The 15,673-nt window shown below is 33.3% G+C and overlaps 1 protein-coding gene across 5 annotated transcripts in view; it reads left to right on the top strand.

The window, feature by feature from the left end:
* The window catches only part of LOC128187903 (helicase domino-like), a 200,057-nt gene that overhangs the window by 44,084 nt on the left and 140,300 nt on the right, over nt 1-15,673 (top strand). For 4 of the 5 annotated variants that reach the window (XM_052858581.1, XM_052858582.1, XM_052858580.1 and 1 more), the window contains 4 exons: nt 291-428; nt 3,084-3,178; nt 4,628-4,726; nt 14,032-14,209. In XM_052858581.1, coding sequence (XP_052714541.1) covers nt 291-428; nt 3,084-3,178; nt 4,628-4,726; nt 14,032-14,209 — 510 coding nt within the window. The remainder of the gene's footprint in view (nt 1-290; nt 429-3,083; nt 3,179-4,627; nt 4,727-14,031; nt 14,210-15,673) is intronic. The other variant, XM_052858583.1, reaches the window with a different exon arrangement.

Below are 15,673 nucleotides of genomic sequence, written 5' to 3'. Positions count from 1 at the left end.
GTTCGAATCCACCTGGGGCTTTTGTTCATGTTTACTGAATGACATTTTTGAAAATATCATTTTTTATCTAAAATTGTACATTTTCTCGCCTCTTTGATATATATAATTCTTATCCATCATTCTTTCTATCATAATCAAGTAAATTTCTGCTGATTTGAGAAACTATTTCAAGGTGTAGTGAGGTACCTTAATCCATGTAGCTGATTGTATCATACCTATTGTTCCTTAGGTGAGCAATGTGGCCCATGGGTCTCTTGTTTCTCTTCTGACTAAAAGATTATTTTGCACAGGTGAAATGACAATGAAGGAACTCTATGAAAAGTATGCAGGGGCATATGATAGTGATTTTGAAATACCAGAGGAGGAAGGAGACAGTGGAGATGAAGATTCATCCCAAGAGGAGGAGGAGGAGGAAGAGGAAAGTGATGGTATGTTTTTTAGCTCCAAGTAAGTAATGATTAGTCTGTTTTAGATGTGACCTTGAAGAAGTTTCTAGGTCAAATAAAAGATTATAACAGACCTACTGTATTTTCTGGGCATAATTTGATGTTTTTTCTCTCCTATGTGCAATCCACAGTTTATCCCCCGATCGACTTATCATTGGCTCAAAGTTGATAAATTAAACATGAAAACCCACTGCTCTTATCCATTGTAAAGTTTATTTTAAAAGGTTGGATTTTTTTAGTCGGCTCGCAAAGCGAGAAGACCCTTGTGTTACTTGCAAGCTCGGATTTTGAGCACAACCATTTTATAATCATGCGTGAATGCAGATAGTTCTCATATTCTTATGAATAAAATGTAATGAATGTCTTTTTGTATATTTTACCCTTTAAAACATCTAGTATTTTATGATTGCATTAGGACTCATCTAATTCACCCTATATTAATAATATTTGGGATATATAAATAAAATAACGTATAAGCGTGTTGAAATACATTGTTTATGAACGACTTATTTATTTGCAAAATATCATGTGACATTTCTGCAGGAAGAATAAGGTTTTCAAATTAGAGTTAGGCATTCCATATTTTCGAAAACGAGGTTCTTTGTTTGAAGCAGCTATGTTGGACGTATGATAAACTGGTCGATCTGACATAGATGAATTTGTTTGTTGTGCAACAGTTTGCATGCGAAATGAATCTTTGAAACATGCAAGATACATTGATGCCGATTTTGTGACGTAAATTAAGGTTAAATATTTTAATGCGTTGACAGTTTTGACTTCTGAAATGGTGTTAGTTAGCCGTGTGACATGTGCCCCTAAATATATAGTATATGTTAAATCCGTATCCAGAACACATATTCTCCCCCCTTGAACCAGATTGGCTAGTGCCTTAAAATTGATTTGTAAACATATTTGTGTGCAGAAACAAACAATTTGTAGCCTAGCTCCCTGTCTGAAAAAAATTCGGATGGGCTACCTGTGAGCTACATTGCCAATCATTGAAAAAATTGTATATTTATTGCACACAAAAACCTTAAGGTTCCTCGACACATCAACATTTTATTTTATGGATCGATAGAGAATCTTTTTTGAAACATGATTCCACAACACAGAGATCAATATCGGCTTTCAGTTATTTTATACGAATTTTTTTGTATTTTTTCAGTGAAATAGGAAAAACTGTTTGGCAGACAAACAGAATATATTAGAGCTTTAAACTTGTTGTCAATTAATGTGTAATATAATTATAAATAAATTCATGCCAAAGATCGTTTGGTCAAGTGTTTAATTTTTTAATTAAAAAAATATTTCTGAAAATCAAAATTGTAATTCTTTAGTATCTTTTTAATCTATGGATAAAATTTTAAAAATAACGTATAGTCACATAAATTATTTACTAAACAATGATATTTTACAAAGAAATTGAAATGAAAATGCGAAATTTTGGAAAAATTGCTATTTATCAAATTTGAACCGATCCCGATTGAAAAAAACTGATCCCGATCAGAATTATTTTAAAATTTAAATTTTACAAATAAACTGCAGTTTTTTTCTAAGTAATTGATATAAATTATAAAGTTAGTGAATGACGAAACCATTTTACAGCTAAACAACCTGAAATTTTTGCAAAATTCTGATTCATTCTAACTTTATGTGGTTTCGTTCGGGATCAGTTTAATTACAATCGGGATCGGTTCGATTTTAAAATTTTCCATTTTTTCTTTAATTTAACTATTTGGTTTCAATTTCTTGTTGAAATATGATTGTACAGCAATTATTAAATGCGAGTAACAGTTTATCTGCAGTTTTTATCCATAGATTTAAAAAATATCTACAATCCTTTTTTTTCATTTTCATAAATATTTTTTTTACAAAAATATTTCAAAGTTTATCTGGCCGTTTTTGATATATATTTATAGATAATTGTATTGTGCATTAATTGATAACAAATTTTTAGCTCTAATATATCTTGTTCGCAGCTAAAACAATGTTTCCGGTTTCTATCAAAAAATACAAAAAAAATCATATAAAATAATCAGAGGCCGATATAGGTGTCATTTTTGTATAATCATTTCTCAAAAATGATTCTTCATCGATCCATCAAATACTGCATTGGTGTGTCGAGCCACCTTAACTAGTATTGGACTGATTAATCTTATTTTTACGCAGATTTTGTGAAAACAATTAGAACCATTAAATTCTTCATGCAATTTAATACTAATATCGTCTCTATTAGTTTTCTAAACACCATCACCAGCCCCGTAAAGTGAAGTGGTGCAGTTTGTTTACATGTCAAAATTGCGACTCGATCTCAATGTAAATTTAACATACTTGATTTTCTGAGTTCGGAAGCGTGCTCAGGAGAAAGTCTGCGGCAAGAAGAGAGACGCATTATTGAATAGCATGAATAATTTAATGGTACTAATTGTTTTCACAGAATCTGCATATAAATAAGGTTAATCAGTCCAAAACAAGCGCAAGTTTTTGTACGCAATGAATATACAATTTGTTCAATGGGTGGCTCTGTTAGTTGATATTAATGTGTAGTTACAAGTTATTATAAAAGAGTTTTGATTAAAGGAATACTGCAACCCAAATCAATTGGATACTAAAAATTATATGATTTTTTCTAAACAGAAGATGAGGAAGAAGAAGAGATTTTGGAGGAAGATGAAAAAGAAGATATTGGTTTGGAGTTTCTGACAAAAAAAGATGATGATTCAAAATCAATGGTGAAATATTGAATATGCTTTTAAACTGACATTTCTTTGGTGAATAATGTTCAATGCATGGAATTGTATGATAATATACAATTATTTAATGCTTGAGCAGTCAATAGACCAGACTATTTTTCCCGAGGTGCAGGGAACAGCTCAGTATGATCTATAGCCCGAGGGAAAAAATTCTGGTCTATTGACTGTTCAAGCATTTAATAATTGTTTTATTACTTAATTCCTTTTTTTAGTTTTAGGGGTGTACAATTTGCATATTGCAGATGGTTTTCGTGCCATTATGCAATATACTAAGATTTTTTTACTCATCTTTTACATGCACAAAACCTGTTGCATGCATTACAACATCTCAATTTAATATTAGTTTACACAAAGAAGGGAGAGTCTTCAACCCATTAGATTTAAATAGTCTTTTACCTTATATGAGGCTTTAAAACTGTTGATTATTTGATACTCCATTTTGATAACATTGAGTTTGGTTTCAGCAAGTACTAAAAACAGCATCTATGTAAAGGAATGTACATTCCCTGAGAACTATCGAAAGGATGTAACATTAACAAACCTGCGTTCTGAAATACTTTGCCGGTCCAATAGATCGCAGTCTATTGACCGGCAATTCTAATAGATCGCAGTCTATAGACCAGCAGTTCAAAATAGAAGCAAATATTTAATTTGTAATAAACAACAAAATCCTTTTGATTAGGTAATAAATACTGCTTCCAAGGAGAAGGGGGTATACTGTTTTACTCTTTTGTGTCTGTATGTCCGTCCTACTGTCTGTAACAAAAATTTATATTTTTATTTCTCGTCAACTCTTCATCGCAGATGATTGAAATTTAAACACATTCTTTGGTTTGGTTTGAACATATTTTATTGTAAAGATGGTATATACAATAGGATCGGGGCACAAGTTCTGCAAACTTAAAACGCCCTCTCCTTTGTTCTTTGTGTAGGCATGCCATATTGTGGGATATATTTATTTACCAGTCTTACGTCAACTTCCTGTTAGATGATGATCTGATTTATTTTGAGCCTAAATATTCTGTCAAATTTTTCGTCAAAGATTTCTCAGTAACTATTTATTACAGATGTTTGGAATTTTTACACACTATTTGTTTAGGCATGCCATATGGTGGGATATATTTTACTTACTGTTTATGACGACTTTGTTTATTTTTAGCCTTAATTTTCAAACAAATTTTCGACAAAGATATCTTGGCAACTATTTATTGCAGACGAACTACTTGTTTAAGCATGTTGTCGACTTTGCTTATTTTGCATATTCACATCAGAGTAGGGGTATTACTAGTGATCAATGGCTCACAGATACCTTGTTTCATTTGTTGATGCCTGTATAGAACAATGTATGTGTAAATGATTCAATTACAGGTTGAGTTTAAATTTTTGATCAGTGAGTTAGCATTTGATGCATTTGTAAAATGATTTTAGGGTGATTTTGATCAAGATGGACCGGGAAAGGATATCAGTGACATTGCTGCACAGGCTCAAAGTCTTCAGCCGAAAGGATACACACTGGAAACAACAACTGTAAGCTTTACTTGCTTTGTACATGTGTGTACAGGTAAATCTTGATGCTAGGGGACCTTGATTAAATTTTAAGAGATCAAAAGTTTTCAAAAGACGGTAAAAATTTTGTTCTGGTCATTTTGGTTTTAAAATTATAGCTTATGAATTATTAAATTCATAACATGGTACCATATGTTTGGAGACTTACTGTTTTTATACCCCTGCCCCGAAGGTATTCTGTTTTACCCTTGTGTGTCTGTCTGTCCGTCCGTAACAAATTTCTGTCGCATTTATCTCAGCGAACAAATTTTTGTCAAAGAATTCTCAGCAACTGTTAATCGCAGATGCTTGAAATTTTTACACAATATGTCGACTGCTTATTTTGCATATTCACATCAGAGCGGGGGTATCACAGATATCTTGTTAACCGGGTTTTCCAAAGGAAAAATCTGGTTATTGAAATGGTGAAAATTGCGGCTGCCAAAAGGGTACCCTTATTTTCGGATAACCTCCTACAGTTTTCAAGATATGAAGTTGTTCTTTTGCAGATAAATTGGACATATATCAGAGGTGTGCATATTGCTAGGGATTAAGTTTCTGATAATTTTTGAAAATATTACCAGCTGTTAAACTTGGTCATTTTTTTTTGGCAAAATATTGCATATAGGGTACCCCTATTGTACAGTTATTGTTAACTCCTCCTACAGTTTTGCAACCACATACTGTGCAACCGTCTGTCACTCTTCCATCCACAAATTTTCTGTTTTTTCTAATAACTTTTTTTAGCTCACCTGAGCTGAAAGCTCAAGTGAGCTATTCTGATCACATTTTGTCTGTCGTCCGTCTGTCCGTCCGTCTGTCCGTCTGTCCGTCCGTCCGTCTGTCCGTAAACTTTTCACATTTTCAACATCTTCTCAAGAACTACTAGGCCAATTTCAACCAAACTTGGCACAAATCATCCTTAGGCAAAGGGGATTCAAAGTTGTGAACATTAAGGGTCACACCCGTTTTCAAGGGGAGATAATTAGAAATTAATGAAAAATTTCGAGAAATTTTCAAAAATCTTCTTCTCAAGAACCAGAAAGCCAGGAAAGCTGAAACTTGTGTGGAAGCATCCTCAGGTAGTGTAGATTCAAAGTTGTGAAATTCATGACCCCCGGGGGTAGGGTGGGGCCACAATGGGGGGTCGAAGTTTTACATAGGAATATATAGAGTAAATCTTTAAAAATCTTCTTCTCAGAAACTAAACAGCCAGGAAAGCTGAAACTTGTGTGGAAGCATCCTCAGGTAGTGTAGATTGAAAGTTGTGAAAATCATGACCCCCGGGGGTAGGGTGGGGCCACAATGGGGGGTCGAAGTTTTACATAGGAATATAGAGAGTAAATCTTTAAAAATCTTCTTCTCAGAAACTAAACAGCCAGGAAAGCTGAAACTTGTGTGGAAGCATCCTCAGGTAGTGTAGATTGAAAGTTGTGAAAATCATGACCCCCGGGGGTAGGATGGGGCCACAATGGGGGGTCGAAGTTTTACATAGGAATATATAGAGTAAATCTTTAAAAATCTTTTTCTCAGAAACTAATCAGCCAGGAAAGCTGAAACTTGTGTGGAAGCATCCTCAGGTAGTGTAGATTCAAAGTTGTGAAAATCATGACCCCTGGGGTTAGGTTGGGGCCACAATGGGGGGTCAAAGTTTTACATAGGAATATATAGAGTAAATCTTTAAAAATCTTCTCCTCAGAAACTAAACAGCCAGGAAAGCTGAAACTTTTGTGGAAGCATCCTCAGGTAGTGTAGATTCAAAGTTGTGAAAATCATGACCCCCAGGGGTAGGGTGGGGCCACAGTGGGGGGTCGAAGTTTTACATAGGAATATATAGAGTAAATCTTTAAAAATCTTCTTCTCAGAAACTAATCAGCCAGGAAAGCTGAAACTTGTGTGGAAGCATCCTCAGGTAGTGTAGATTCAAAGTTGTGAAAATCATGACCCCTGGGGTTAGGTTGGGGCCACAATGGAGTGTCGAAGTTTTACATAGGAATATATAGAGTAAATCTTTAAAAATTTTCTTCTCAGAAACTAATCAGCCAGGAAAGCTGAAACTTGTGTGGAAGCATCCTCAGGTAGTGTAGATTCAAAGTTGTGAAAATCATGATCCCTAGGGGTAGGGTGAGGCCACATTGGGGGGGGGGTGTTAAAATTTTACATAGGAATATATAGAGTAAATCTTTAAAAATCTTCTTCTCAGAAACTAATCAGCCAGGAAAGCTGAAACTTGTGGGAAGTATCTTCAGGTAGTGTAGATTCAAAGTTGTGAAGATCATGACCCCTGGGGGTAGGGTGAGGCCACATAGGGGGGGGGGGGGTGTTAAAGTTTTACATAGGAATAAAGAGTAAATCTTTAAAAATCTTCTTCTCAGAAACTAATCAGCAAGATGATTCTTTATAATTGTTAAGACTTTGGCTCCAGGACAATTCTTCGGCCTCACAAGAAGGTTCAGAGTTTGATGTAGCAAAATATCCCATATATAAACAATTGTAAAAGATCTTTTTGAGAACTGCAATACTCAACATGTGATATGACTATAAAATTGAAGCAGGCAGCTATTTTTTCATTAGAATCTTTTTGTATTACTGTTTTGGGTTATTGCCCTTGATTTATTGATTCTTGATTATTTTAATTAATGCATCCACTGTTAACCAATTATTGTGATGATTATTTTTATACAATAATAAATATTCAATGTATTTAAGTTGTTTTGCATAAGTAGTTTTGGGTAAGGCTGGATTAGTTTGTTTATTTTTGATTTCCAATTTTTAGATACTATGAATTATTTTAGGCCGGCACATATATAGGGCAGTGTCTATTGCTTTGTACCGAGCGACTGTTTGGGTTTAAACTTGAACAGGTACGGAGAGATTGAGGGTGTTAACATCCCTGGTCTATCTAATCTTCGTGTTTTTCTAACCAATGATACAGAATGTGTGGTCATTTCTGCCCTGTATCGCATTAATACAAGTGTGCGGTCATACCTTCTTGTATTGGTGGTGATTGCGGCGCCTGCGTTAGGTTGAGCTGTTGGCGCAAGTGTGCGGTCATCCCTGCTTGCATTATCTCTGCTTGCGTTAACGTTGGTACCTGTTGAGTTGCGTTATGTGCAGTCATCCCTGCCTGCGTAACATTGAGTCCCTATATATGTGCAGGAGCGGTGATTAAAGTCTGCTCTTGTAAATATTGGCAGCAATCAGGGCTATCCGAGTTCCAAGGGGGAAAAATGGATTTTATTTATACAGGATCTACATGTATTAATGTACATTGTCCAGATTGTATTATGACTCCATTAAGCTGACTTTATCATACCTGTTGTTCCTCAGGTGAGCGATGTGGCCCATGGGCCTCTTGTTATGGTTGCCCAATCAAGTTCAAGTTTGGTATAGTAGTTCAGTAGGCAGAAATACATATTTTGATGCTTAGTTTGATTCTCTATGTTTTCTGGTTTGGAGCTGGGGTGGTGGGGTAGATTCCTGAACTATGCATAAGAATGAATGGGCGAAGAGAGATAACTGCTGAGAACGTTACCATTGTATGGGTCATTATCAAAATATGCAGACTTTTAAAATATGTAAAACATGAGAAAATTATTGGTGAAAAAATTACTTTGATTGCAAAAAACACATTTAACAAACAATAAAGGATAACATCTAAAAATTTGCAAACATTGGAATCTACCATTTGGTGGATAATTAGACTAAAATTAAATGAACTGTGAAAATTTTGTCAGTGGTGTAACAGGCATATAGTATAGGAAAAAATTCTTAAATAAAATAAAATAATTCTTTTAAAATGATGGACATAAAGTTTATATCAACAAACTTCATTTAAAGTTATTAGAATTAGATAACAGAAAATATTTGACACATTTACATAGTGACCAACATAACATTTGGGACAAAATCTTGATGTTACTCAACAAATTTTTAATTTGAGCATTAAAAAGAACACAACTGGATTTTTCTTTTAATGGAGCATAAAAAAGACATTATTGTAAATGCACTGGTGTTTTCAAATATACATGAATCATTGTCAGTTAATTTTATTTGGAGAAAAATGTACACGTTACACCACTGATTATTATGTTTTACCACTGACTTACAGTTACACCACTGACCTAGCGATAATAAATAAGAGATAAGTGTGTTAAATTTTGTAAAATAAACTAATTTCTATTTTTGATTGCATTTAAAACATGAAAAATTTGATCTTAAATAAAAGTTTTCGTGCCTCTTTCTTTCATAATCTGAAGATAGACACACTGTTACACCACTTATAATCAGTGTTACACCACTGACACAAAAATGGCATGTAGATGTTTTTTTACATGAATTCACTCATTCTTTGATGTTATATTTTTTACTATTGGCATCCACACACTTTTATCCACCTTGTACCGAGTTCGAACTTTCTTCGGCTCATCAATCTCACAAACAACATCTTCAATACTATACCAGCTCATATCAATCATACACTTTGGATAATAAAATTGAAATTTCTCCAATTTTCTCCAAAATCTATGCATACAATGCATATACACTTCCTCTTTGTCTATATATGTTTTTTGAAGCTCAGCTAGCATTTGTTACCTTTAAGTATTTGAAAGATTTTAGTATAACATAATAGGGAATGTGAAATGTCAGTGGAATAACATATATTATTGTACACTATAAGTCATTAAAAAAATTCGATTTTTTAATAAAAATATGATGTGGATAATTTCATTTCTTTATTAGAATAAATTTGTTTTTACTTTTATCTTTTAATCAAGTATTTAAATGGGTAAAACATAATTAGAGCATACAAAATGTCAATGGTGTTTCAAATAATGTCAATGGTGTAACAGGTCTCATTTTCCAGATTAAGAAAACACAATTGCAATTAAATAGTCAAGCTTTCTTTATTGTGACAGTGTCTAACTTGTAAAATTGATAAATAACAATTGTTCAAAATGCTCAAAATATAAATGAAATGGAAGAAAAAGTAAAATAATTAAATAATGTCATGTGGTGTAACAGTTTTTTCAGTGGTGTAACAACAATTTTTGGTTACACCACTGACCGTTATACCACTGATGTATCCATAGTAAATGTAGCAGTATGACCCAAGAGAACAGATACTACACTAAGCTACATAGCCTATGTTATAATGTGATAAACATTCATCATTTATGTGAAAAACTTTTTTGTTCTTTCATAATAGAAAACCTTAAATAGCACGTTATCCCACTGACACAGTTTACATTGTATTTTTCGGAGCATACTAACATTTTCTGCCATATTTTCTATCACAATGATGTCATCACTGATACATTTATCTTTTTAGTAGCAGGGAATGATGTCACTATGATCTGGGGGATTCCAACTGTAGTACAATATTATTTACTTGATGTATTTTAAGATATTTTTATATAATCTGCCTTGTAACACCAATGACAAAAACTTTTTGTACAAGCATATATCTCATCAAATTCATTGTTTTTAAAAGAGAACTTGTTAAGGAGCATAGCAGAAATTAAAATATGAATGTTGTTTTGAAAATTAACGGCGATTTTTGGAATAAAACATCAATATTATTGAAGATATTGTAGGTTAAAGACGTTGGAAAAATTTAATGACAACATAAATTCACTGAAATCTCATAACAAATAATATTTTTTTTATACTTTAAGCAGTAAAATTGTCGATTTATTTGTTCAACAATATGGGTTTAAGTTTCTAAAATCCAATGGTACTGTATATATTCCCCAGAACATTATTTTTCCCCCTTTAAATTGACACTGACGCAAAAGGCTGCATATTTTGATAATGACCCGTATACTTGGAAGGCTGTGCAATATTTGTCCTTTGGGATGAATTAACCTTCCACAGGAAGAAAATCCTAAGCTTTATCTTTATCTTTCACATTGAGATTAATTACTGCACTGCCTGTGTCTGCAAATGAACTTTATTTTGAAGTTAAGGTTAATTTTGAATGATGTGTAGTATTGTGTACATTCTTTGAAATATGGATGTAAAATATAACATCCATACTTTATTTTGGTTAAAATACTGTACACAATGATTTTTGATAATTTTATTGAATTCTAAAATCAAAATATATTAAAAGATATCCTTTTTCACTATTTTATTTTTTTCTGCCTTAATGCTGTCAATTTTAACAGGTAATCAGATAATAACCCCATTCTTTCATTTCTGAAAAAAAAAATCTTATTGTAAATTTAGAAGAAAAGGATTAGAGAGCAGAACAATTAATCCTGGAATTAATTATCTTGCCTGCTGCAGAAAATTTAGAGGCTTATCTTTATCTGTCATATGAAGATTAATGAACACCTTTTCTGCAACTGGTGTTTGTTTTGAAGTTGAAGTCAACCTTGGGTGATACAATGTATTTGCATTCACTGAAGGCTTGCATTTTATAAAACACCTGTTTAAATCTTTTTAAATACACATTTAATTTAGTTTTTTTTATAAGACATGAGGTTATCCCTGTTTTATGCAGATACAAGGTTACTATTTAGAGTTTTTGAACGTTCAGGAATTATCTTGAAATTTTACAAAATACAGTTGTTACTTATAATTTTCATATTTTTTTTAAGGCGTCGAGCATTAGCTCGGCAGCCTTCTAGCGATGGTCTGGATTGGCAATCGTCCAAAAATTCATGCTCTCCACCGCCTTTTAAATGTGCACAAGAAATAAGCTCCTTAAAGTATTAAACGTATTACAAGATTTTTATTCCATTTATTCAACTACATTGTGTACAAAAAATCCAACTTTGCCTCCCTGGTTATTGACAACTCATAGCATAAGTATAAATTTGCCTAATCAAGAATGGCGGATGAATACAATAAGGTGTTAACATTTGCTAAATATTATTTTAATGTATTGCTTACATTTTAATTAGAGACCGCGCCCGATAGAAATAAAATTTAATATGTAAATTTATTTGTTATCGGGCACGGCCTCCAAAATGAATGTAAGCGATAAACGTATCAAGTGATTTTTTTGCAATAAATAAACACGATAATGCAGTCGGTTTGGTCGAGCATTGCCCCACATTGACATATGCCCTGAAAAATATGGTAATTGGGTCAAAGGGTTGGACTGATACCTCCAAAATAAACAGAAATACAGAGACTCATTTTATTTGTCATTTATCTAACGCAAGTACAAAACACTTAGTCTATAAAAAGTATGAATAATTTAAATAATCGGATCTAATTTAAATATAACTTCAAGAGTTGGGAGCCCACATGGCCCTTAGGTTTGAAAATGCAACCCTGAATTCCAATCACAATTTCCCGGGCCTTTCCGGCAAGCTCGGAAAAACACCTCGAATGTATTAACATTACCGGATGTTAGAATTTTATACAAAATGGAGTCGCTTCCCATTAAAATAAGTATTGGCTAGACAGCCTTATAAGTCGCTTCTGTGTTATATTTTAGTGTATATCATTTACTTTAATGAAGTCTAGCTTACATCTCAACAGATCGTAAAATGTGTTGTGTTTATATCAAGTTTTATAAAAAGGGGGGTTGTCATGGACGCCTAGGTAATACATTCGAGGTGTTTTTCCGAGCCTGCCGGAAAGGCCCGAGAAGTTGCGATTGCCCTGAACTCATACCTTAAAATTGACTAGCTAATTCTAAGTAATAAGGGAAAAATTGCAGAAAATTTGATGTAAATCTGATGAATTTAATCTCTTGCCCACTTAACAAGCTGAAGTAAACATTCACACACACGCACAGCTCCGATGCTATATCCCTTTTGCAACAAGTTAATTGCCTGAGGGGATAAAAACATAACAACTATTCATTTATTAATTAATTGTCCCCCGCCGCAACGCGGAGCGGGGACATAGAAATGCCGGGCGTGTACCCGTGTTTCCTTCCTTCACACTTTTTTGTAAGCGCTCTCATGCCTACAAATTTTGACGGATTTTCATTAAATTTATACCAAATGTTTATACCACTATTACCTTGGTCAAGTTAGAAAATCAGCATTGGTCGATATTTTGTTGGAGTTATGGGACTTTGACCACAATAATGACTCCGTTTTATCCAAAAATTGACCTTGTAAGCGCTCTCATGCCTACAAATTTTGATGGATTTACATGAAATTTATACCAAATGTTTATACTACTAATACCTTGGTCAAGTTCCTAAATCAGCCTTGGTCGATACTAGTATACTGCTTGACCGGCGGGGGACCCAGGAATTCTATTCTTGTTAACTATAAAAAAAAAAAAAAACTGTAGAAATGAACAAATTAAGAAATATTTTCTTAAGAATTTGCTCCCACATCACAGAATTGTTTCGTAATCGTCAGCCATTTAAACAACACACTTTGTTGTGAATAAAATGGTTCAGTGAATAGAGCACCAAACATTAGGTAACTTTATAGAACATAGGTTATTAGGTTGTAGGTTCGATACCACCAAAACTTAAGGATTAATTATTTTTTTCTTATCATTTTTTGAAAAATTTCAAACTGAATATAGTTAGAAATTACCCTTTTGTAAACTTGTATTATAACATATCAAATATATTTAATTGAAAAAAATGTTAAATTTGAAGTTGTATTTTATGACTAAACCAAATGGACAGTTGCACCATCTTATTCCCCCATCTTCTTTTTGATAGTTTTTCGAACACAAGTATATGAAAACAACACCTTTTAAACAGTTTCCATAGTCCTGACACATTATTATGAAAATAAAAGCATTATCGCTGTTCTTAAAAAAATTATTGCAACGGAAAATCATCTTTGTAGACATTTGTTTTTTAATAAAAATGAAAATAATAGGTGGGCCTTGGTACAATAGAGAGACATGCCTGCCAATACATTGATTTGAATTATAGCTCTTTAATATAAAACAAAGGCAACTGGAAGTTAACCGTGAACACCAAATAAAAATTTAGTTATTTATATTGCATATGATCTTATTTTCGGTAAAAATTGTATTCCATAAAGGTAAATATGTCAAAGATAATAAGTGTAAAATTCGGATATTCATTTTTGGTTAATCTACCGAGGGGCCACATGGCACAATATCCTTTGAACGACCATGTAAAGCCAATGTTGCTCAGGTGAGCGATGTTGCCCATTGGGCCTCTTGTTTATTTACCGTACACTATGTCCGACGTGGTTTCAATTTTTACCGGACATCCATAAAGACTATCGGAGATCACCAGCATTACAGCACATTACGCCAACTCTCTAGATAGGTAAGCAGTGTTGGACAAAGGTCACTTTAATAAAAAAAAAAATTGTTTGTAGGTGAAGACAGCAGTTCCATTTTTGTTAAAACATTCTTTGAGGGAATATCAACATGTTGGATTAGATTGGCTTGCCACTATGTATGAGCAAAGGTTGAATGGAATTTTGGCTGATGAAATGGGCCTTGGAAAAACTATCCAGACAATTGCATTGCTAGCTCATTTAGCATGTGAAAAAAGTAAGATAAATCATCATCTAATCTAATTAGGTCACCTGAGTGACCCATTGCTATCCGTTTTCGTCCGTCGTCATGCATTAACAATTTTACATTTTTAACTTCTTCTTAAAAACTACAAGGCTGATATTTACCATTTTTGTTGTGAGGCATCTCTATGGTAAGAGAAATCTAAATTGTGAAATTCATGGCTCTACCACCTCAGGGGCACCACATGTGGGGCCAAATATGCCCCAAAAAAAGCCAAATTTTCAAAAATCTTCCTCTCTTCTCCCACACAAGTGAAGAAAAATATGGTTGCATAGTTATGATGTCCATGAAGCCCTCTACCAAAATTGTGAAATTCATGGCCCCTGGGTCAGGGGTTCTGGCTCTGGGGTGGGGCCAATATTGCCGTATAGATAAAATGTATTAAATCTTAGATCTTCTTCTCTTCTCCCATATATATTTGTTAAAAACTAAATGCCTGGTTATAATGTCCATTAAGCCCTCTACCAAAATTGTGAAATTCATGACTCCTTTGTTAGGGGTTCATGTTAATATGGCATTTTAGTGTTAAATCATATAATGTTTTAAAATTGTCTTCTCTATTCTCACACATCTGTATAAAAAAAATGACTAATAATTATGTTTACCAGGAAGTCCTCTACTGAAATTTTAATTTTCTTGTCCCCTGACTCTAGGGCAGGGCCAGAATGAATGTATAGGTGTTAATGCATATAATGTTAAAAAATTATCTTCTTTACTTCCACACACCTGAAAGGAAAACTGAATTCATGATCTTGTAGATCAGATCTTTCAGTTTTTTGCCAAAACTATATGTTTCACAGTTCTTTTTGAAAGATTTCAGGCAGGGAGGTGGTCGTCATTACAAAATAATTTTTCTACTCTAGTATGAAAACTAATAAATTAGATGCATATATGAGACTCCTCGACAAGTTTGTGTTTGGGTGATATGCTACTCAGGTGACCGTTAAGGCCAATTGGCCTCTTGTTTTTATTTGGATGTTGCAACCGCTTATCAATGAAGCAATTCATTTATATATGTAGAACCTGAAGCAAACTACTACAAATATGTTAGGTGTGAACGATTTAGTGTTACATATAAACTCTTTAGCATTTTGTGTGAAGATTTTCAAGCAGGGCATGCTAGTATCTTTGGAAAGGATGAAAAACTTGCAGGAAAAGGAAAATACTTGTTGGCAAAACTACATGTATACAAAATATACTTGATGATATTATTGGCTCACATGCTAATACATTATCTACAATCAATTTTTAAAAAGTATTTTGCAAATATAGTTTTCAGAAACATTTAAAATATTAAAGAAAGAGGTATTGAAAATTGCCATTCTACAGCCAATTAATAATTGCCCAAAATCTAAACAAGCTTGAAATTCAACCATGCTTAAATTTTTCCATTTCCAAGAAGTTTCTTTTTAGACTCAATTAAGAATTAGTGCTCAC

Source organism: Crassostrea angulata, chromosome 6, assembly GCF_025612915.1.
Source record: "Crassostrea angulata isolate pt1a10 chromosome 6, ASM2561291v2, whole genome shotgun sequence".
Taxonomy (NCBI): Eukaryota; Metazoa; Mollusca; class Bivalvia; order Ostreida; family Ostreidae; genus Magallana; species Magallana angulata.
Note: the sequence above shows the minus strand (reverse complement) of the source record. Positions and strands in the feature narration are given on the sequence as shown.